General features: G+C 36.8%; 3 protein-coding genes across 3 annotated transcripts; all 3 read left to right on the top strand.

Annotated features, from left to right (window-relative positions):
• LOC109211450 (transcription initiation factor TFIID subunit 7) lies at positions 3,736–6,236 on the top strand. Its single transcript, XM_019374984.1, has 2 exons — positions 3,736–4,323; positions 5,427–6,236. Exons 1-2 carry the CDS (start codon positions 3,855–3,857, stop codon positions 5,915–5,917), a joined length of 960 nt encoding a protein of 319 aa, XP_019230529.1. The 5' UTR covers positions 3,736–3,854; the 3' UTR covers positions 5,918–6,236.
• LOC109211438 (heterogeneous nuclear ribonucleoprotein 1-like) lies at positions 8,384–12,839 on the top strand. Its single transcript, XM_019374973.1, has 7 exons — positions 8,384–8,627; positions 8,722–8,833; positions 9,042–9,082; positions 11,132–11,295; positions 11,398–11,500; positions 11,581–11,750; positions 11,849–12,839. The coding sequence occupies exons 2-7, from the start codon at positions 8,751–8,753 to the stop codon at positions 12,389–12,391; spliced, it is 1,104 nt and encodes a 367-aa protein (XP_019230518.1). The 5' UTR covers positions 8,384–8,627; positions 8,722–8,750; the 3' UTR covers positions 12,392–12,839.
• LOC109211432 (5'-nucleotidase SurE-like) lies at positions 18,755–22,655 on the top strand. The gene is made up of 10 exons (XM_019374964.1): positions 18,755–19,256; positions 19,447–19,541; positions 19,719–19,786; positions 19,896–19,939; positions 20,205–20,282; positions 20,368–20,521; positions 20,825–20,977; positions 21,477–21,587; positions 21,991–22,056; positions 22,242–22,655. The coding sequence occupies exons 1-10, from the start codon at positions 18,967–18,969 to the stop codon at positions 22,338–22,340; spliced, it is 1,158 nt and encodes a 385-aa protein (XP_019230509.1). The 5' UTR covers positions 18,755–18,966; the 3' UTR covers positions 22,341–22,655.

Below are 23,399 nucleotides of genomic sequence, written 5' to 3'. Positions count from 1 at the left end.
GTGGGTCTTGAGTGAGCTTTTCAAAATTTTTTTTTTTTTTTTTTTATAAAAAAAATATGCTAAATTCAACTAAAACTAGCAGACCAAGAACAATAGGACATTTACTAACAAGGCAGAAATTTTATTGAAGCAGGAGGTAAAGGGACGAACCTTAAAGACCCCGAAAATTGACTACGAACGGGAACTTTCCGGCAACCTCGACTGACCTTGTTCGACCATGGTTTTTGGGATGTTTACCAGCTCATTTTTGGAGTGGAGACAGAGCTCTTTTCGCTGGTTTTCATGGCTGGATATTTGGAGGTAACAGAGCTGTTTTTGCGGCTGTTTTGGTGTGCTTTTAATGGTGTTGTTAGCCTTTTTCCCTCGATTCCCTCTGTTTTCTTTCGTTCCCGATCTCTTTTTATTCCTTTTCTTCCGTTTCTTCAGCTTTTTCCCCAGGTGTTCCTTTTTTGTCTGTTGTAACTTTTGGCTTTTTTATTATTTTTTTTATTTTTTCAGAGAAGTGGAGGATGAAGGAAACGGCGGATTCCTAAGGTTTTTGGCGTTCTTTTTTTTTTGGTGTATGTGTTTGTGGTGTAGGTAGTATTATATAGGGTAGGGATTAGGTTAGGGGTATGAGCCTAGGAACTATGGGCTAGGGATTTTGGGCCAAAGACTAAAAAATGGACTATAAGATTTATAAAAACGGGATAAACCAACCTAAAATTAATTCTTTCTTCTAAAATTATGTACAATTATAATATAAAAATACAAAACTAATTTTAATTAATTGAACTAAACTATAAAACATAAAACTATATTATTTTTTTTTTGTTTTCAAGATTATAAAAATAAAGATAGGGTACTATTTTTTTTATATTTATTTTTTTTAAGATTAAAAATGACTATAAAATATTAATAAACCTATTTTTTGTAATTTTCCATTTTCTTGTAATAAAATAAAGTAAAATAGTAAAAATTAGTTGAAATGGCGATATTAGGCCTAAACTAAATATTTACATGCTAAAATAGGTAAAATTTCGGAGAGGGTCAAAAATCACGTGTCAACAATGGCGGGTGGTGGTAATAGTTGTGATTGAGGAAGGTGGTGGGTTGGTGGTGGTAGGTTATAATGATGGGCAGTGTCGGTTGGTTGTTGATGGGGGGTGGTCAGTTGTGGTAGTTGAGGTGGATGAGTGTTGATTTGTGGGGGAGAATGATGGTGGTCGGAGTGGTGGGGATAGTAGGTGGTGATTGTCGATAATGGTGGCGGCTATGATTGAGGATGATGGTGGCGTGGTGGTGGTGGTTGAGTGTGGTGGTGGTGGCGGCATGGTGGTAATTGATAATGATAGGTGGTGGCGGCAGTTAATAATGAATATGTGATAGCATCTTAATGAAATTAAGTCTCTGTTATAGATCTTAATCATGCAGACCTATTCAGACTCATTAAGTGGTTGTAAAGTAAAAAAAACAAAAATACTTAATGATTAAGATCTGGATAATTAAGATTTAGACTTTAAAAATAAACGCAATTAATATCTGAGATCTGAATGGTTAAGATTCAGACCTCCATTAAGTGCAAACAAATGAGGCCTAAGCAACATTTAAATTAATTTTGTACAGATTGCGAGGCTTTTGAGATATTTTTTTTATCAATGTGATTTTTAATCTACCCATATCTTTTTTATTATATACATCCAAGTTTATTTAATTGTAAGAATTTGTCAGTAAAGTAGCTTAGATACAAATTAACGTGCCCAAGCCAACGACTGAATTTATTTAGGTGTTGGATTGACAACTTATTTTAAATGCTTATAGACTTTTAAGCGTTTCTCTAGTTTTTGAGATGTTTAACATATTTTTTTAACAATGATTAAAAGTATTTTAAAGCATTTATTTTTAGGCACGAAAAGTATAAAAATATATCAAAACCACAAAAGCTTTTTAGCCTATAAGCTATTCCCTCTGGTCCATTTTAATTAATTTTTTTGGCTATTTTTACACATATTAAGAAATCAACCTCTTAGCTTTAATTAATATGAAGTTGACCATATTAACCTTAATTTATTCGTTGGAAATATAACAAATACTCTTAGGCTCTTTCTCCAAGGGCAACTTTGAAAAAAAGAAATTAATTTCCTTTATATCTGAAAAATCAAATATTATGGACCACAAAAAAATAAAATAAAAATAATTAAAATAGACTGGAGGGAGTACTTTTAAAAAGTCAATCCAAACACCCTCTTAATCTATACTTGCCTACTTGTATCTTCTCACATAATGAAAAGACCGATTGATGCATGACTTTGTGTAAATGAAACTTAGATAGGAGTAAATAGAAAATCAACAAAATGTTACCCAAGGCTTCAGCAGTTCATTTATCAAAGTTTTCTCTTCTCTTCATCTGATTTCCATTATGATTTAAAATTACCACGATGGTTTAATGTCATAAGTATTGGGTGGACTCAAAATCTCAAATTTCAAGTTGGTTAGAGGATAATCGAATTCAAACACAACACAACCATTTGCCGTTTCTACAAATATATGGCAAAGTCGTGGATGGAGGTGCTTTTACCAACTGAGCAAGCCTGACTTGTCTGGCAAATTTGCTTCTAGTTTTACCCCTCACGATTTTTTTTTTTTTTTTTGAAAATTTTGGAATATTGAATGACTCGCAGTAACTGTTACCCATTTTGTTAGTTCGATTTTATAATGATGTTTGGTGAAGGAAATCGATCAAAAAAATTTCATGTGGGAAATTATTTACCTGACCAACTCAGTCAATCTTTGCGGATACCCTCTCACGTTTTTACAAGATGGGTCAATCTTACAACAAAAATATCATTTGCTAGTTGATGAGGGTGCTCATAAAAACCCGAAAAATCGAACCAAACCGAAAGCTGAACCAAACCGATCAAAAAAAGCCGATACTTTTTAAGTTTGGTTTGGTTTTGGTTTTGAATTTTAAAAACCGATCAAAATTGGTTTGGGTTTGGTTTTAATAAAAAAATAACCGAAAAAAACCCGAACCAAACCGACTACAAAAGTAGCTATTTAAATTTATTATTGCACCTATATATATGTATATTTTTATATAAAGTTTCTAAAATTTTATGGTACATATTAGTCATTTATATTTTTAGTCTAGTTCTTTGCTATTATAATCATCTAATTCTTTGCCTTCACGTTCTAGTTTGCTTGGTAGTTTTCTTTTTCTAAGTACAATAATTTATTTCATGTTAAAAATAATCGATTTTTAATTGAGTACTTAAATTATTCATCACTATTTGATTCAATTATCATCAATATATCTTGGTAAATGATAGATTTCTCAAAGAGCAATTGATTGATAGTGTTACGTTGAAAATGCAGTCGCCGGAATATGCGTTAGGTAGTGTATGTCTCATATTTAAGAAAAAAGATCGATAAATAACCGAAAAAATCGAAAAACCGAAAAAAGCCGACAAAAACCGAATCGATAAAAAACCGACTTAATTGGTTTAGTTTGGTTCTAATATTTGAAAACCCGACTTACTTGATTTGGTTTCTTTTTAGGAAAAAACCGACCCAAACCGAACCATAAACACCCCCTACTAGTTGACACTGCTATCTTGTATCAACGTTGAAATATCAAGAATGTCTTTAATATGCTTTATTACTAATCATAATTTTAATTAAGTAATGTACATAATCACCATGATCCCTTTCGTACCTTTTCTTTTCTCTCTTGGTAACTTTAGAGCTTTTCATTTTTATATACTATCGTGTAACCGACTAGTCAAAACTCAAAAGCACAAAGATTCAGAAACTAAACAAAATGGGTAACACTTACTGCGAGTCATTCAATATTCCGGAATTTAGAAGATTGTAGAATGGAATTTGAAGGCATAGATGGGTCCAAAACCCTACTGAAAACCGGTTCAACGAGAGAGTTCGGTAGAGGGCTTGGGTTCACCGCCGACGACCGAACCGTTTCTCGCCGTCAAATCTCGTTCCAACTCCAAACCTCTTCAGACCAAGAAGATAAAACTAAGGTTACTTTTCAAGTTATCGGAAGGAACCCCATTTGGGTATACAGCAACAAGGATGGTAAAGTTAGAACCTTTAGGAAATTTGAAAAAGGCGAAATGGAGAATGGTGACATGTTCTGTGTATCGGCCGACAAACCCATTTGGTTCACCTTGAAAAGAATTGATTTTGACGATGAAGATCAAAGGGGTGTTAAGAAAGAGATGGAAATGGAGAGTCAATTGGCTGAAAGCCTTCAGAGTAGTTTATGTCCTGTAGGGGTTGAATTGGACCTCGAGAATATTGATATTTCCGGCATTGACCCTGTTCAAGGTTTGATTTTTCCGCTATTTGTTTCTTTGCCTCTGCAATTCCAATGCTCAATTGATTTTCCAGTTGCTTCACTTTTATCGTGAATTGAAAATATTCAATCAATTCAATTAACTACCATCAATCTGTAACTAGTTGGCTATTCGATGAATCATCTGCATCCATTTTGTTCCTTGATTTGGTCATAGCCTTATCTTAGTAGATAGGCGGGAGTGTCTCCTTTACATTCCAGGAGCATTAGTATTATCACCTATTCAACTTATCTTGTTGTTGTTACTACTTGTGTTTGCGTCTTTTCACTTTTACCCTGAGTCAAGGGGTCTATCGGGGAAGCAGCCTCTCTACCTTCACAAGGTAGGGGTAAGCTCTGCCCATACTCTACTCCCAGACCTACTTTGTGGGATTATACTAGGTTTGTTGTTGTTGTTCTTGATTTGATCAGTGCCTTAGAGGATTCATTGTAATTTAATTATTTGACTGAATAGAAAAAATTTTATAGTTGATTTTACAAACCCAATTGGTTCGTCTTGAAAAGAATGTTTTTTGGCACCTAAGATAAACGTAGTACGAAGTATGAGTTGAAAATAGAGACTCATTTTGCTGAAACCTTCAGAGTAGTTGCCGTCCAATAGAGAATTGGATTTGAGTTCGACCTTGTTGAAAGTTCTGGCGTTCACCTTGTTCTTGTGCAATAGTCAATCCCACTCAGGGGCGTAGCTACCTTTTGGTGAAGGGGTTCAATTGAATCCCCTTCGACGGAAAGTTACACTATGGAAAAAGGGTAAAACAAAATTTTTGTATATATGTATAAACCATTTGAGTCTCCTTGACATAGGTTCATATCTTATTTATGACATTCTTACATTTTTTTAATCCCCTTATTCAAAATTCGAACTCCGCCACTGACTGTCGTTGGGTGGTTTGCGTGCATCATCTGTGCTCATTCTCCTCTTTTGATTCAATCAGAGGAATCATTGTAACTTGACTATATTTACATTGTCTGGTTGACTACTTAAATAGAATTCTTTTGTAGTTGATTTAAGCCAAGATTTTACTATGTTAGGAGGAATCTCCTGCTTATTAAGCTTGTATTTTGCTAAATGCAGAGTTTGGTTTTCTGGTGATGGGGCATGAATTTGATGGTTATCCCAAGAGAATGATTCGGGAGATAAAGAACTGGGATTGGTTTATCGAGGAGGAAGGAGCAGAAAGTGACACTGATGAGGGTTCTGATAAAAAAGGCAAAAAGGGTGCAAGGAGAAAACGGAAGAAAAAAGGCGAGGGAGATGATGAAGAGTGGACCGGTGAAAGTGAAGATGAGAAAGAACTGCTCACGAGATCTAAGAAGCTTCAGGGACCTAAATACGTGACAAGGTCCAAGGACAAGTCTAATGCAAAAAAGAAGAAACGTTCTCCACAACAGAAAACTAGACCTTCTGAGGAAGAATCTGAGGAAGAAGAAGAAGAGGATGAGGTAGATGAAACACTGGGGGGTTTCATTGTAGACGATGTAGAAGAAGAGGCGGAAGTTGGTGATGAAGAAGAAGAGGAGGAGGAATTTGATGCCGATGAAGATGATGAAGAGTTAGAAGATTGATGTTCCTTGCAAAAGGAAGTACACCCTTGATGGTTTTCGCTAGCAATTTTATGTGGTGTACATTCCTTTGGGGTGCGGCCTTCCCTGGATCCTGCATGAACGCAGGATACTTTGTGCACCGGACTACCCTTTCATACGCTGTAAAGGAGTGTCAACATTTGTCAAATCCTGAATTCTACTTGTAGTTTTATTTTTTGTCATTGTACATGAAAAAGTAGTTCTTGAAGTAGAATTTTGTTAGTTCTCTGTACTGAACCGGCTGTTGTTACTACTACACTCTTTTTGAGTCTTTTAATTGCTGTCCTCTCTTAGAAACTTAGGTATATGACTAAAAATCACAGCTTGTTGGTAGATGAAATGTCATTTACATTTAGGGTGTGTTTGGTACGAAGGAAAATGTTTTCCATGGAAAATGTTTTCCTAGAAAATATTTTCATGGAAAATGGGTGGTCTTATCACTTATTTTCCTTGTTTGGTTGCTGAGTGGAAAATATTTTTCGAAAAATATTTTATATTGTTTGGTTAGAGAGGAGAAAATATTTTTTTTAGGAAAATATTTTTTATGCAACTCTCCTCACCCCCTCCCCCACCCCTCCCCTAAGTCTCCAACAATTGACACAACCCAAAGCAACTAATGTGTTGCTTTACTTTTTTGCGTAACAACCGCGAACTTTCGAACCCGTAAACTTTATAATTTCTAAACCCGTAAACTTTCAAACACATAAACCTCTGAACTCATAACTTTGGAACTTGTAAAATTTCGAACCTGTAAACCGACAGATGAAAAAATTAATATATATAAAATATTTTTTCCCGGGGGGGGCAGGGGCAGGGGGTATGTGCAGAAAAATAAAAAAATAGAAATTTGAAATTAAAAAAAAAAATTAAAAAAATTTAAAAATTTTTTTTTGCGGGGGTGGGGCAGTGAGGGAGGGGGGGTTTGGCGGGGATAGCAGGGTTGGTGGTGACGGTAAAAAAAAAACTGAAAGTTTTTTAAAAAAATCCGTTTTTGGAGAGAGAGGTGGGATGGGGTGGAGTTTGGGTGGGTGGGTGTGGGGGTGGGTTGGGGGATAGGGTGGGGAAGGTTGAGAAGGAGTTTTGGAAAATGTTTTCCCTTCTCTTGATAAGGAAAATATTTTCCTCAAATTGGAGGAAAATGAGTTGATAAGGAAAATATTTTTCAAAATATTTAAGTCAACCAAACATGGGAAAATTGGAAAACATCTTCCAGAAAATGTTTTCCTTCGTACCAAACACACCCTTAAGTTCTTTGTGAAATGGTTTGGTGGAAACTTCCAATATTAATCTCTAAATCACTTAATCATAATTAATTGATACTCCTCGATTGATATTCCTTCAGGTCCACTTTAATTGATTTTTTTATTTTTTTTATGGTTAATTTTTTTTATATATCAAGAAGGAATTAACTTTTTTTTTCCAAAGTAACCTTCGGGGTAAAGAGCCTAGGAGTATTTGTTATAATTCGAATGAATAAATTAAGGTTAACATAGTCAATTTTATTATTAATTAATGTTAAAAGATGAATTATAGATAAAATCAACAAAAAAATCAATTAAAGTGGACCGAATGGAGTATAGTTTGATGGAAACTTCCAATTTGGATAATTTTTCACCAACTACATTGTAAAAACAAAAAAGAGAACTCAACCAGCCACTTTTACAAGCTAATTGTCTGTTTGGCCAAGCTGCAAAAATCAGCTTTTAAAAAAAATGCTTTTATCAAAAGTACTTTTGATGAGAAACAGTTTGTGTTTGGCTAATTAATTTGAAAATACTTTTCAGCAGCAATTAGTGTTTGACCAAGCTTTTAAAAACTGCTTCTAAGTTTATTTTTCTCAATAATTCTTATCAAAAAAGTGTTTTTGAAAAAAAAACTACTTTTTTCTGCTTCTCCAAAATTGCTTCTGCTTTTCTTCAAAAACACTTTTTTTTTCTTCCAAAAGCTTAGCCAAACACTTCTAACTTTGAAAAAAAGCACTTCTTTTGAAAATAAAAGTACATCTAAAATTTGAGAAGCTTGGCCAAACAGCCAATAAATCTGCCCCACTGGATTAAGGGACAAAATTTGAATAGTAGTCTCAAAAAAGACCACAGGTGCAAATAACGCCTTTTTCTTTCCCTTCCTCGATTTCCAAATATATAACAAAATATTAAAAGAATGAAATTTAATTCCACTTGACTTTAATAGTTTGTTTGGATGGTTATTACCTACCAATATTATATCTATTATTACTTTAAATATAATATTTACTTTAATCGTTATTTAAATTATATTATCATATAGTTAAATTCGTTGTTATATAACAAGAAAAAATGTCACTTTATATAACGACGTATTTGTTATATTATAAAATGATAGTAATAAAAATAATAATTATTTATCCAAATATTTATTAATAAAAATAATATAATACAATGTGGGTGGGAGAGAGCATTATAGTCTTTTTACCAGCTTCCAAGCTTGAAATATTCCCCGAAAAGATCGCAGCTCAACAAGTCCTTGCTTTTTCTGTGGAAGTATTTGATTTGATTTGATTTACGAGGAAATCTCTCATTCGGCGGCAATTTTCCATTTACCTCAAAAGGCTAGGGTTTAAGCAATCACAAAACTCACTACTCAACTCCTTTCCTCACTAATCCATCTCCTGAAGAGAATACCTAAAGCTAGCTACGTGCTGGAATCCGTCAAGGTTTAGTTAGGGTTTATTCATTTTAGCTGAAAATTACAGAAACCAACCTCAAAACTAGAGGTGTTTTTGGAAATAATCTTGTACCCGTTTGCAGGTTTCATAGGTAGAGAAACAATAAAAACAATGGATTTTGATGTAACTGAGCAACAAGAGAGATATTCAGAAAGCCATGAATTAAAGCATTCAATGGATGATTCTTCAGCAGGGTTAGTTTGTAGTAGCTTAGTTTATAGTAGCTTGTTAGCTTATAGCAAGTCATAGGTTTGTCTTAGAATGTTTTTTCTCGTGATTTTTACCAAATTGTTGTATTTTCTTGACAAGAGGGATTCTGGTAGATATGGAAAACCCCCTCTTGCAATTTACAAAGATATACGAGGTTATGCCGACATAATGGTAATTTTTGTTTGTTGATAGAAAACTTTTTGTTGGAGGCATTGCTTGGGAGACAACCGAAGGTATTGATGCTATCTTGCTTCGTATAAAATTATGCATATTACTTGGCGACTAGGACCCTCTGTTTTTACCTTAAATGATAGAAATTCTTTTTGTACTCCAAACTGTTTGTGATTGCTGAAAATCCATTTGCTTCAGTTTTGACATTTTTAGAGTAATATTTGATTTGAAGTACAACTAACGTTGCTGTGCAAGTGCTTTCTTTGTTTCGCTGTATCTGAAAGTGTGCTCGCACAAAATTCTTCCCTTCTTATGAACATGGATATGTATTCAATTGTTTACATATTGCCACTGTCTTATTTTGTAAAGAATAAGTTTAAAAAGTGATATTATCAAAGGTTTTGATGTGGACAAGAATATGGCTTTTGTTTATGTACCAATAGTCTCGCATAAAAGGTTTGGTTGAGTAGTTAATGCAGCTGTCAACTTGCTCTGTTTTTTCTTCAGTTATACCTTGGTTGTGACATAGTTAACTCTCTTTTTTTCCAAAAAACTTGGGTGCTACATAAGCAGTGTATTATTTAAGCCCAGCGGCCTTCCCACTGCGCCTGCGCATGTCCTCTGTGCACTGTGGTTACCCCTTTATTGACATTGTTCCTTCTATCGTATCTTCATGTGCTGTGTTTATACCAATTGTCTTTCGACCTAGGCATATTCCTGGATCATGAAAATAGTGAATTGGCTTAGCAATGTGGATAAAGAATGCTTAACATGTTTATCTGACATGTCACTAGTGTGTCTTAAGTGGCCTTTTGTTAAGTCTCTTAGATGTCTTCAATTCTGTTGCTTGGCCACATGTCAGTACTCGCTCAAGTCTTGTTACAAATGAACATCATATTTGAAAAATTATGATGTATCTTTTGGCAAAATATTGAGACTAAGCCATACTCTAATTAAACAAGAAAGATGGAAATATGAACTGGGACTTTCACCTCTCCTGAAGATTCTTGCCATGGAAACATTTGTCCATGCCAACTTGCGAGCACCTCGACTATTTCACTAGGTACCTGCTACCATCCACTAACACAAGTATTGGGTAACTCTGCTACCAAGACTTGGGCAGATGAGAAAATTTCACGTAGTGTACTCTGTTGGGATTTAACCCTAGCCTTCAAGATTTTGCACCCGCTTCATTAACCACTAGGCCACATCCCTGGGTGCAAGAAAAAGGACTTTTAAGCATCTTCTTTAAGTTGTCTTTTTTCTTTTTCTTTTTAACAATAATAATGCACAAAGATTTGTTTCCGGTACCAGCTCTTCTCTCATAAGAATTTATAGTGTCATGATTCTTTTCAGACAAGAATTTCTTGCTGAATTGATGGTCTTAACTGTTATAGTACGACATAACATGAGTTTCAGTGATATCTGGATTATGAGAAAAGCGAAAGGTTTCTTGAGGAAAGTGGTCCTAAAAATGCGTGATTACTTCTTTTAGGATGAGTTAGTATCTAACGTGAGGCATCAGCTAAAAGATTAGTGCAACTGCACTTGGGAGCTGGTTGCTTCCCCTGAGTTGTGTGTATTACTAATTTATTAGGTTAGGAGCAGTGTGATGTGCTTATAGTACTTGCATTATTCAATTTATGGTGTATTTGCTGGCACTCACACTGTTGACTTTGGTCCTTGCTCTGTTTACTTTTCGGGGGTGGGATTTGGGGTTGGGCTTTCTTTGGAGTATCTTTGAGAAAACAGTAAAAAGACACAACCTTTAGCAGTATGCATTCCTAACATGATATTGAGGCATTTTAATTATTCATGTATTTAGTCAGTTAAGTACTTGAGTTAATGTTCTCCGTCTACAGTAAATTCTTCTGGTCTATGTTTGCTTTTTGATAATTAGTTTCTTCAAATTCTTTTTCCATGTTTCAGAAACTGTCAAATTTCTACAGTGGTTTGACTTCATAATAGTTTGCCGAGTAACCTGTGTTATGTTATCTACTTTGTTTTTTTTCCTTTCGATAAGTTCATCTACTTTGCTTGCTTTCCTACTTTCATGATGTGTGGCTGTCTTTCCTCTAACCCCGTCCTGTATATGGTGTTTTACCTTCCAGAATCTTTTAGGAAGCATTTCAGCCAGTTTGGAGAGATAACTGATGCCGTAATAATGATGGATAAGGTCTCTGGACGGCCACGTGGATTTGGATTTGTTACATATGCGGACGCGGAAGTTGCAAATAAGGTTTTAGAGGAAGACCATGTCATAGATGGTAGAGCGGTATAATTTTCTACTGAAAGCACCACATAATATTATTTTTCCTTTATTTACTATTACTCCTGCGCCAAGGTTTATGTTTAATGAATATATTTTTTTTATAAGGTGGAAGTGAAGAAGACAGTACCTAAGGAGAACATGCAAGTTAAAGGAGCATCAAAAACTAAGAAAATTTTTATTGGCGGTCTTCCATTACCTTTAACTGAAGGTAAAAGTATTCTACATGATATAACTCCTTATCTATGTGAGTCCAAAAAGTTGCTGCCTTAACCTATTGACTAATCGCAGATGAGTTGAAGGAATATTTTTCTTCTTATGGCTATGTTGTGGAGCATCAGATCATGCTGGATCAAAACACTGGTCGGTCCCGAGGCTTTGGCTTTGTCACTTTTGATAATGAAGAAGCAGTTGAAAAGGTTTTATCTAATGGCCATATGCACGAACTTCGTGGCAAACAAGTGAGTAATTAGGACTTTATACTTTTAAGAATTGATTATCACCCCGTTTTACTACGATGAAACAAAATGATACCGCTCTGATATTTTCTCTTCTTCAGGTTGAAATTAAGAGGGCAGAGCCAAAGAGAGGTGGTGTTGAACATGCAAGTGAAAGCCGGCTACATCGTGGTGGGAGTGGTTCAAAATCATACGGTGGCTTTGGTGGTTCTGTAGAGGGGGTTGGTGGTGGATATGGTGGAAAGATGGGCAGAGGCTATGGCGGATATGGAGGATACAGTGGCTATGATGGTTATGGCAAGTTTGCAGGGAGTTATAGTGCAGGTGCTGCAGGATTTTACCCTGGATATGGTGGATACGGTTATGGATTTGGGTTTGGTGGAGCTATGTATGGGGCAGCTGGTTATGGAGGCAGCAGCTATGGTGCGCCTGGCTACTATGGTGGTGGTGCTGGGTATGCCAGCAGTAAGGGATATGGGAGCAGTGGTGGTGGTTGGAATGATGGGGGTAAAGGAGCACCTGAAGGTGGCAATCCTGCTGGTTATGGTGGTGCAAAAGGGTATGGTAGTGGTAGCAGCAGTGGCGGTGGAAATGGTGGTGCTAGGAATAATGGCGCTGCTAATGGAAGGTTTCATCCTTATTGAAAGTGACAAGTCCGAGGTGGCAAATATGTGATGACTTTTGGCGGGTACCATCTAGGTGTAGAATCTTTGCTCCTGGTGTTTGTTTCTTTTGAAGTTGATGATTTTGGTGAGAAAAAGTTAGTTATTTCTTTCACTAACTTCCTGTAGATGCATTAGCCTGTTGACATGGGACAAGGATAACATAGTTCTTATTTTAACTTTATATATGTTATTCAACCATCTTATTGTAAGAAAAGGGAGTTGCAAACCTTGTAGTTCTCATCTCACATTTGGATGCGATTGCTTCTCTCTGCTGGAGTGTAGGTTTTGTTGGCTAGTTATCGAGTTCGTGTAGAAATGTTTAGACGCCTCTCTAAAAGAAGCTCGCAATTTAATTGTAGATAACAACTTTGTAAAAGCCATTGCAGTGATACAATAAAACTGAATGCTTATGGACGAGTTTTTACTATATAATTCAGCATCGAACTGTTGTGGTATTTACAGAAGATAAAACTCGACCATATGCCTTTCCTTTTTTACACAATGTTGCACCTCTTTTTGGCTCGCGAGAAAGGAGTGCATGCTATTTTCGTTTTTCTGTCTAATTGGTTTTGTTAGAAATAGAAGGGTAAATGGGAAATGATATAGGCTTTGACTTGTTGGAGCCCATGAAGCAATACACAGGCCCAATGAAGAAGAGGCATACTTGAAGAAGCTGAAGCTGATGAAGCCTCCTTAGTAGACCCGGTTTATTTTTATTTAATTCTTTACCCGACCTAGATTGTATAAATATAAATATAGACTTTCATATTATTTTGTACAGCTTTACACATTAATAAAATCTATCTGTTCAGCTCATGCTCTTTTCTTTCCATGCGCATATTTTGTCTTAGGGTTTCTCTTGTGAAATTTGCCTGAGTTCATGAGGAATTCGAGTATTTTCATGGTATCAGAGCTCATAATTGAAGATATCTGAGCATTTCGTGTCGATCGATATTACCCTTGGATTTTGGTTCGTGGTTTCAGATTTTTGGATGGTGAGTTTGCTTCGGTGTTTTTTTGACGGTGTGCTCTGTTCAAACTAGTCGTCGGAGTCCGGTAACTTTCATTTGCTGTAATTTTTGCCGTCTACATTTGCTTTGCTGTGAGAATTGATTGAATTTGTGAAAGCCCTAATTCTTTCAAATCCTAATTTTTCAATTGAATAATTTCTATCAATGGCTCCTATTGACGATTCTTCCACTACTACTTCTGCCACTACTCCTTCAACCTCAACTATTTCTTCTTCTGTTGAACTCACACCCTTTGTACATGTACCCGTCTGACTCGCCAAGCATAATTTTGGTCACAAAGACCTTTAATGGCACGGGTTATGGGGTTGGAGACGAAGCATGTTAATTGGATTATCATGTAAAAATAAATTGGGGATAATCAATGGGACAATCCCCAAACCTAGTGAAAACTCTGTGTTGTTTGAACCATGGGTTCGTTGTAATGATATGGTGACTGCGTAGATACTAAATAGTCTAGACACTAAGATTAGGGAGAGTGCGATGCATACAGAATCTGCTCAAAAACTTTGGAAAGAAATCGAACGATATGGGAAAGCAAATGAGACTAAGGTGTTTCAAATCAGGAAGGACCTTGCTTCCATTTCCCAGGGGTCTTCTAACACTGCTTCCTATTTCAGTCGTATTAAAAAGCTTCGGGATGAGTTGGCATACTCAATTACTTATCCAGACTGTACATGTAATTGTAAAGAGGCCTTTCAGAAGCTAAAGGAAGAGCAGAAGGTTCATCAATTTCTGATGGGGTTAAATGAAACCTACACTGGGGTTAGGAGAAACCTTCTTCTAATGAAGCTTTTGCCTGATATTAACAGTGTGTATGCAATGCTAACTGAGGATGAAAGCCAAGCCGAAGTTCAAATTTCAAATTCAGTTTTCAGTCTAGAGTCTACCTCCTTTAGCACAAATGTTCAGAAGCCTATGAATTCAAGGGTGCAATTTGACACTACTATGGACAGTACCAGAGTTCAAAGGCCTTTCACTCCGAGGATAAATTTTGATCCTACTAAGAAGGGGAATTCTAGTTTGATGTGCAGATACTATAAGAAACCTGGGCATCTAATTGAAAACTGCTATAAGCTGCATGGGTACCCTCCAGGCTTTGGTTCCAAATTCAAAAGGTCAGCTGCATTTGCTCAAGTTTCTAATTCACCTGATATGGGAGCTACTGATAACGCTGCTTCTGAGAGCTCCAAGGTGATTCCACTTGACATTGGGGCAACATTCTGACAAAAGAACAATATGATCAACTGCTCAATTTGCTTCAACAGTCCAAGATGTCCTCTGCCTCTCAAAAAATTCCATCTGGTTCAGCAAACTTTGCAGGTCTGATAGGTATTTCTGCTTTCAGTAATTGTGATTCTTATGTTTGCAATTTTACTAAAGTAGAGGATGACCTTTGGATCATAGACTCTGGTGCTACTAATCACATGACCCCCACCAATCTTTACTAACTGATATTAAGCCCTTAACTTTGCCTTACCTTGTGACTCTTCCAAATGGATACAAAGTTAAGGTCCATTGTACTGGTTCTCGTTATCTTTCTCCAACCATATCTCTTCCTAATGTCCTGCTTGTTCCTTCTTTTCATTATAATCTCATATTTTCAAATCAACTACTAGTTCATATTAAATGTAAAGCCTTTTTTACTGTCTATGCATGTGCTTTGTTGCAGGGCCCTTTTCTGAAGAAGCCAGTGGTGCTTGGTAGACTTCAGAAGGGTCTCTACATTCTTCAGCCTAATGATCTTTGTGACTGTGATGCTTCTTCTTCTAATTCCTCTGTAAATACCATAACTGTCAATGTTGATATAAAGAATAAGAGCAGTTCTCTTCTATATCCTTCTATGTGCTAATCTTTCTACTTCTGCCTTGTCTATTGATCATGCATGGCATTTGAGGTTAGGACATGCTCCTTTTGCTAAAATGAAGCATATTCCTTTTCTTTCTGATAAATTGCCTAATAAACAATCTTTCATTTGCTCAATTTGTCCCATGGCTAGACAGCAAAGGTTACCCTTTCCTGAAAGTACCATTCGCTCCACTACTCTTTTCCAACTGATTCATGTAGATTTGTGGGGACCCTATCACACTCAAACTTATAATGGTTTTAAGTATTTTCTGACCATTGTAGATGACTTTACTAGAGCCACTTGGACTCCCTTGCTCTAAATCCAATGCCTTTTCTATTTTGAAATCCTTTAGTGCTATGGTCAGCACTTAGTTTTCCCTTCCTGTCAAAACTGTGAGATCAGATAAAGCTTTTGAGTTGGGAGAAAGTAATGAGGCTATAACCTTTTTCTCTACTCAAGGTATCCTTCACCAGACTTCCTGTTCACATACACCACAGCAAAATGGTGTAGTGGAGAGGAAACACAAACATCTTCTTGAAACTGTCCAGGGACTCCTCTTTCAATCAAAATTGCCTCTCAAATATTGGGGTGAGTGTGTTTTGACTGCCACATATCTCATAAACATGTTTCCTTCACCTCTACTTCAAAATAAGTCATATTTTGGGTTGTTGCATGGTTACTCTCCTTCATTTGCATACTTGAAAGCTTTTGGCTGCTTATGTTTTGCTGCTGTACCTAAGCCTTACAGAGATAAGTTCAAATCTAGGACTATTCCATCTGTTTTATTAGATATAGTTCTGGTAAGAAAGCTTATAAGTTGCTCAACTTATCCAGTTCAGTTATTTTTCACTCAAGGGATATGGTGTTCCATGAACACATATTTCCCTATTCTAATGCATCTACTCCTGCTCCTTTGTTTCCTCTAGTCCCTCATTCTTCTATGACTGATAATGTGCCAATGCCTGATTATATTTCTGATGCTATACCTGTCTCTACATCTTCCTCTATTTCTACTTCTGATGATCCCTCCTGTGTTACTAATCCTCCTCTTAGAAGATCTGGTAGGCCCTCCAAACCTCCTACTTATCCTAATGATTATGTATGCACCTCTGTTTCTAGTTCTAAAGTGTTGTCCTCTTCTGAAGTTAATTGCTTACAAGAGCCTCAATTTTATCATCAAATTGTGTCTAATGCTGCTTGGCAGGAGGCCGTGATGAAGGAGTTTCAAGCTTTAGATGCCAATAACACATGGACTATAATGCCTCTTCCATCAGGGAAGAAAGCTATACCTTGTAAATGGGTTTACAAGATAAAACAGTGGGCAGATGGCTCTATTGAGAGATACAAGTCTAGATTGGTGATTAGAGGGGATAGTCAACACGAAGGAGTAGACTTTACTAAAACTTTCTCTCCAGTGGTCAAATTGACCACCATTAGATGCCTACTATCCATAGCAGCTAAGAGACATTGGATGGCATTCCAACTTGATGTTAACAATACTTTTCTATATGGGGATCTTGATGAAGAGGTGTATATGAAAATACCTCCTGGTTTGACTATTCAATCCTCTACTTCTACTACTCCTTTAGCCTGTACGCTTAATTAATCTCTCTATGGTCCGAGGCAGGCTTCTAGACAATGGTATGCTAAGCTGTCCTCAGCTCTCCAGTCTAAGGGTTTTCACCCTAGTGTTAATGACTATTCTTTGTTTAGGAAGTTGCATTGGAATTCCTTGACTATAGTAGCTGCTTATGTTGATGATATACTGGTGACTGGGGATGATTTATGTGAAATTGCTGCCTTGAAACAGTTTTTAGATGCTCAGTTAAGATAAAAGATCTTGGTGAAATTCATTTTTTTCTTGGACTTGAAGTTGTAAAGCAAGAAAATTGTTTTATGGTTAATCAACACAAGTTTCTTGTGGAACTTCTTTCTAAGTTCCACTGTTCTGTTGTCACTCCTGTTGTTTCCCCCTTAGATACTCATGTTAAGTTGTCAGCTGATTCTGGAGATTTGCTGCTTGATCCCTCTGTCTATAGAAGGTTGGTAGGGAAGTTAAATTTCTTGCAACATACTAGACCTGACATATCATTCAGTGTTCAACATTTGAGCCAATACATGTCTGCCCTACGACTGAACCATTTGAATGCTGCTTATCATGTATTGAGGTACTTGGCTGGCACCCCATCACTTGGTTTGTTATTATGTAATTCTCTTGACTTTACTCTCCAAGGTTACTGTGATTCAGATTAGGCAAGTTGTGCTGATTCTAGACGGTCTGTTAGTGGCCTTATCGTGTTTCTTGGTGGTTGCCCCATTGCCTGGAAGTCTAAGAAACAGCCCACCATTGCTCTATCCTCTGCTGAGCCTGAGTACATGGCACTCAGATTATTGGTTGCTGAGGTTTCTTGGGTCCTTCGACTCTTGGCTGAGCTTGGTGTGGGAGATCTTGTCCCTGTTGATGTTTTCTGTGATAGTAAATCTGCCATACACATCGCGAAGAATCCTGTTTTCCATGAATGTACTAAGCATATTGAAGTGGATTGCCATTTTGTTCGGGATGCGCTGAAAGCTGGGCTAATAACTCTGCACTCTATCTGTACTCATTCTCAACTGGCTGACATTTTTACTAAGCCCCTTTTGGGTAGCAGTCAAAAGGCCTCTATCTCCAAGCTTGGAATGGATTCCCCTTCCAGCTAGAAGGGGGGGGGGGGGGGGGAGTGTTGGAGCCCATGAAGCAATACACAGACCCAATGAAGGAGAGGCCCACTTGAAGAAGCTGAAGCTGATGAAGCCTCCTTAGTAGACCCGGTTCATTGTTATTTAACTCTTTATCCGACCCAGATTGTATAAATATAAATATAAACTTTCATATTATTTTGTACAGCTTTACACCTTAATAAAATCTCTCTGTTCAGCTCATGCTCTTTTCTCTCCATACGCACATTTTGTCTTAGGATTTCTCTTGTGAATTTTGCTTGAGTTCATGAGGAATTCGAGTGTTTTCATGACTTGCCTTCTTGTGATTTTTCCTTCCAATTGTTTTTTCTAGTCTGGACGATTGCTCTACCTTAGCAAGTAAACCTACTTTAATCTCTCATACAAATATTAAAATTTCATTCTCACCCATAATGAAGATTTCTCCTGCATATTATTATAGTTGTGAAAACTACAAAAAATATAATGTCATTATTAATAACTGCAACAAATGGAAAAGGAAATGCAATATCTGCAACTAGAAGATTTTTCATTTGCTATAAGTATCATTTACATACAGATTATCCTTTGAAAAGGGATATATTCATCATCCTCCTAATTGTTTGAATAAATTTTTTTATCAACTTCTTTCAAGCAAATGCATCTAGTATTTCATTTTGTATCATTCTTTTTTAAAGGAAAAAATCACTCTTTTATAATACTAACTAAATCGCATGAATATCTGTCTCACGTTACCGCTGCCCCCATTGACCACTCTCCCACTCTGTCTCATCTTCAGGCTACACTTGTAATAAATAGCCGCTCTTTTACCTGAGAACGCCGGTGGAACCGGTCTATCCATTTTTGAGCGCTTCATTGCCCTCGTTTTCCTCTTCTTCACGTCACGTTCACGTCCTTTCTACTCCTGCATCACGCAACACACACACACACACACACACACACCGACACGCACTCTCTCAATGAGACCCTCTGGGGCGAAAAACAACTTCCTGCCACCTGGGCTAGTTTCCAATCTTCAGGAAGTCCTTTCCAGCAGAAAAGGTGGTGCCCAAAATCAGCCCAACAATGAAAATTCCACTGAACCCGCTTCGTCCAGCTCGGTTCCAGATGATGCTGGCGAGGTTGACAATACAAAGCCTGTAATTCTGGTTACAAATGGTGATGGGATCGAATCCCCAGGCCTCACCTATCTTGTTGATGCTCTCGTTCGTCAAGGCCTCTACAATGTTCATGTCTGCGCTCCTCAATCGTGAGTTTCCTTTTAAAATCCTCTCTCTCCCTATTACTGATACATATTTGTTCACACAGATAACAGTTTTTTCGTTATAATATAGTAAAAGTTTTATTAGATTGGATAAATAGTTTTAATGTTATAATTTGCTTGCATACCAAACAATCCTTAATAATCTATGGTTAATGCATTCCAAATGCTGTTGTAGAGATAAATCAACAGCAGGCCACTCTTTTACTCTGAAGGAAACCATTGCGGTTACTTCGGCTGAGATTCATGGTGCTATTGCTTATGAAGTTTCTGGTATCACACTCTTACTGTTGGTTTTAGAAGTATATATATTTTGTTCATTGTTTTGTTGTAACGTTTGATATCAATTTTTACTGGAGCTTTGTAGGAATATTCTATTTTGATTTTTTTTTTTATATACAGTATTTCAACTCTAACATGTTAGGCCGTTTGAATTTGTTCTGGTATTAGGGACTCCCGTAGATTGTGTGTCATTAGCCTTGTCTGGGGCACTATTTTCCTGGTCCAAGCCTATGCTGGTATTCTTTGACATGCTTCCAGTTATACTGTTATCCTATTTCATTTTTGGGTTTGGTATTGCTTACCCGCAGAGTATCCTCTGTTATTTCTTTCTGCTTGGACTTTTAGGTGATAAGTGGAATCAACAAGGGATCAAGTTGTGGCCATCATATGTAAGTAGAAATTTCTTTTGTGACCTTCCTGTTGTCTACTAAGTACTGACAATGTTCATTTTTAGTAGTAACTTTAATTTAGCACAATTCTTTTGCTTGAAATTGTTTTATTATGACTACTGCTCATATTAAAGTTGTGAATTGACACGTTCTTGCTCTTTTATTTGTTACTTTTATATACAACAACAACCAACAACAATAACAATAACAACAAACCCATCTCCTTAGAATTTTCTGATTATCTGTATTACTACACTGTTTCCAGGTTTTACTCAGGTGTTGTAGCTGGTGCAAGGGAGTCATTGTTCAATGGTGTCCCATCTTTATCGATATCACTTGACTGGTATTTGCCTTTCATTTATGGTATACTGCTGAAGTTTTGATTACTCTTGATGGTCTTAACAATGCATACCCATAATCTACTTTAGGAAGAATGATGAAAGTCAAGAAAGTGATTTCAAGGATGCTGTAAGTGTTTGTTTACCGTTGATAAATGCAGCCATTAGAGATATAGAGAAGGGAGCTTTTCCCAAATGTTGCTTGCTGCATGTGGAAGTTCCAAAATCTCCTCTGACAAACAAGGTCTGTTTTATTGTCACCCTTGGGCCGCTTCTTCCAAATGAAAAATAATAAAGAATATGGACTTGTGGTTCATTGATCAGACCAGTTAAAAAAGCATCCATCCATTTGAAACGGCTATTTCTGAAACATTCTGAAGGATGTTTGAGTGAGTCTATTGGTGTTGGGGTGCAAAACCAAAGTTTCGTCTTCGTTCCTTTTGTCACCACGTTCCGGTATCAGGGCAGAGTTGTGTTTGTATTAGCATGTTGTATCTCTTCATATATGTGGATACAGAGAGATTATTTTTGTCCCTTTACGTGACAGGGGTTTAAATTGACCAAGCAAAGTCACTGGAGCCCTAAGCTTTGCTGGCAAGCTACTTCAGCAAACAGGAATCCAGCTGCCGGACGTTTTCTTCCCAATCAGGAAAGCCTTGGAATACAGCTCGCGCAACTAGGACGAGATGCTTCTGCAGCAGTGAGTAGATGTCATAGTATTTTGCTTAACTGGTCCTTTACTGGCATGTAGTGACCTCGATGATTTATGATGCTAAAAGCAAGTGTATGATTGCCTCTAAGTTAGTGACAACCCAATTGCATAATTTTGCTCTTTAAGTTAAACAAGATCAAGAATTAAGCTACCCCTCATCCATATATCTGAAAGGAATTTATATGGAGTACAAATTCTGTTGAATATTTAAAAAGTATAGTGTCCAGAGCTCAAGGCAAGAGGTAATAACTTCAAAGCTGATTCATTTCCCAGTTTCCAATGTGTGTGTTGAGTAGTATCTGAGTGGCTCTTTTGACTCCATTACAGTATGCAATAAGGCAACATGCACATAAATGGGTCTAAATACAGTTATTTGTGACATGCCTTTGGAACACTATGCAGCCCCTGTTTGTTTTAGTTGTCTCAGTCAAGGTTTGCAGTGTATATATCTTCGCCAGTCATACCTCTACCTTCTCATTTTTCTCAGGGTGCCGCCCGTCGGTTAGCCACTCAGAAAAAGAATTTAGAGGAGGTTGAATCTGTTGGTGTAGCAGGGAAATCTGATCCCAACCGGAAAGTCAAGTATTTCAGATTGGAGGTAAGGAAATATTTTCCAACTCTATGGAAATATGATATCGAGTTGGCTGTCTTGGATAACCAATAGAGGAATCTTCAGGTTGTTTTCTTTTAAGTGAAAATGCAAATTTCAACTTTATCAATCTCTGTCAATGGAAAAGTGGGATCTTATGTATCAGAATGTGTTAAGTGATTTTGATGCTCTCAGATATTTGCTTATTGCACTGTCTCTGTGACGATAGAGCATGCTTGTTCTTCTATTTGGGCGGTCATATTTATGTCCTCAGATGTTGCAAAGTTGTGGTTCTCACAGCCAAGCGTCACATGTTTCCTTCTACTGATTTTTCTCATCTCGATATCTTTTTACGTGGTACCAGTTGGTTCTAACATTAAGTGAATGACCATATTGATTATTTGCATTGCAGTTACTTGAAAAAAAGCAGGAAGAAGAGGATGAGGATTTAGATTATAGAGCTCTTGAAAATGGCTTTGTAAGTTTATTACTCCAATCCTTGATATAATTGTCTTTTTCCCACATGGTGCTGGGAGGGAGCTTTGGAGTTTCTTAGCTTGTTCTCTGCCCTTGTGATCATATTTACAGTTTAGACAAACTCGCGCTAGTGGATTTGCTGTGTCTTTATATGCCTTGATCAGTTGATGTTAATGTGCTCAACAGATAGCGGTCACTCCAATCTCTCTTGTGATGCATGTGGAAGCAGATGTCCGTGCAGCTGCTTCAGAGTGGATTTCTACTGCATTAGAAGTTCAACAGTGAAATTCATCTAGTCACTTGATCAGTAACTTTTTTGTACATTTCTAAATGAATTTGTTCCAGTCATATATGCAAAATCCACCTAAGGGTTATATTGGCGACACTGTTTATTTGCTTTTGTCTATTGCCTCATCCTTTTGAATTTTGTAGTGAAGCTATTCCATCAGCTTTTGATTCAGAAGTGCTAATTTTTTTGCTTGGTACCACGAGGTTGTGTTGTAGGCTGCTTTATTGACGAACTGTGGTTAGGTTATTCTCTTCTACCTTGTAAACAGACACAGCCAGATGAGATATAGTGGAATGCTTTTTATTACCTGACTAGATGTTGTACTGTCTGCTCTTTTATCTTTTTACCCCCTTTGAAATCTAGCTCTTTCCAACTTGGGCACCCTCGTGTGTTGAAGAAACTCCACAAAGAGTTGGAAGAACTAGACTTTAATTTTTGTTATGCAAATCCTTATACACTAAACGAGTGATGGAAATCCAAATATTCTTTTAGACATCTCATCTTCGGGTTCTTTTCTACAATTTCTGTGATTGTTGTGTACTTCACCTGCTATTCTGCAGATACTATACATCCATGCCTAATTAGATTGGTATTTTTTTCAATAGTCTCACACTCTCACTACATATACAATTGACCTTTTCTTTTCTTGTTTCCTTTTGAATGTGTGTGTTGGCAGTTGAAAGTTAAAAGTGGAAAATTATACTAGCGTCAAGTAGAGGTGCCCGTGCTGTGCGCTCAAATATTTTGCAGCATGTGCAGAAATTAGCATAGTCTGAAGTTCCTTTATTTCTTTTTTGTTGAATCTGAAGTTTCTTTCTGTGAAAATACTCCATTAGCTTCTTTGTGGCTTCTGGTTGGTTGTAGTTTTCTGACACTGTATGCCATTTATTTCGATGCTTAAGCTCAAACAGCACAATATGATACAATAATTAGAGAAGAACTATTAAAAAAAAGGGAAAAAAGTAAGCAGAAAGAGAAAGATTAATTATTATATACAGCCGTACATAGAAATTTTTGCGGAAAATGGTCAAAACTATCCCTATTGTTTGCTAAAT

The sequence above is a fragment of the Nicotiana attenuata genome, chromosome 2, assembly GCF_001879085.1.
Source record: "Nicotiana attenuata strain UT chromosome 2, NIATTr2, whole genome shotgun sequence".
In the NCBI taxonomy this organism is placed as follows: Eukaryota; Viridiplantae; Streptophyta; class Magnoliopsida; order Solanales; family Solanaceae; genus Nicotiana; species Nicotiana attenuata.
This window is presented reverse-complemented; position numbering and strand designations above follow the sequence as displayed.

Bases quoted from the DNA above. Each gene is read 5' to 3' on its own strand.
- LOC109211438 (XM_019374973.1), top strand. From the start codon at position 8,751: ATGGATTTTGATGTAACTGAGCAACAAGAGAGATATTCAGAAAGCCAT. The intron at 11,501-11,580 runs GTAAAAGTATTC...GACTAATCGCAG, and splicing joins TCCATTACCTTTAACTGAAG to ATGAGTTGAAGGAATATTTT. The intron at 11,751-11,848 runs GTGAGTAATTAG...TCTCTTCTTCAG, and splicing joins ACGAACTTCGTGGCAAACAA to GTTGAAATTAAGAGGGCAGA.
- LOC109211432 (XM_019374964.1), top strand. From the start codon at position 18,967: ATGAGACCCTCTGGGGCGAAAAACAACTTCCTGCCACCTGGGCTAGTT. The intron at 19,542-19,718 runs GTATCACACTCT...TTCTGGTATTAG, and splicing joins TATTGCTTATGAAGTTTCTG to GGACTCCCGTAGATTGTGTG. The intron at 22,057-22,241 runs GTAAGTTTATTA...TGTGCTCAACAG, and splicing joins GAGCTCTTGAAAATGGCTTT to ATAGCGGTCACTCCAATCTC.
- LOC109211450 (XM_019374984.1), top strand. From the start codon at position 3,855: ATGGAATTTGAAGGCATAGATGGGTCCAAAACCCTACTGAAAACCGGT. The intron at 4,324-5,426 runs GTTTGATTTTTC...TGCTAAATGCAG, and splicing joins CGGCATTGACCCTGTTCAAG to AGTTTGGTTTTCTGGTGATG.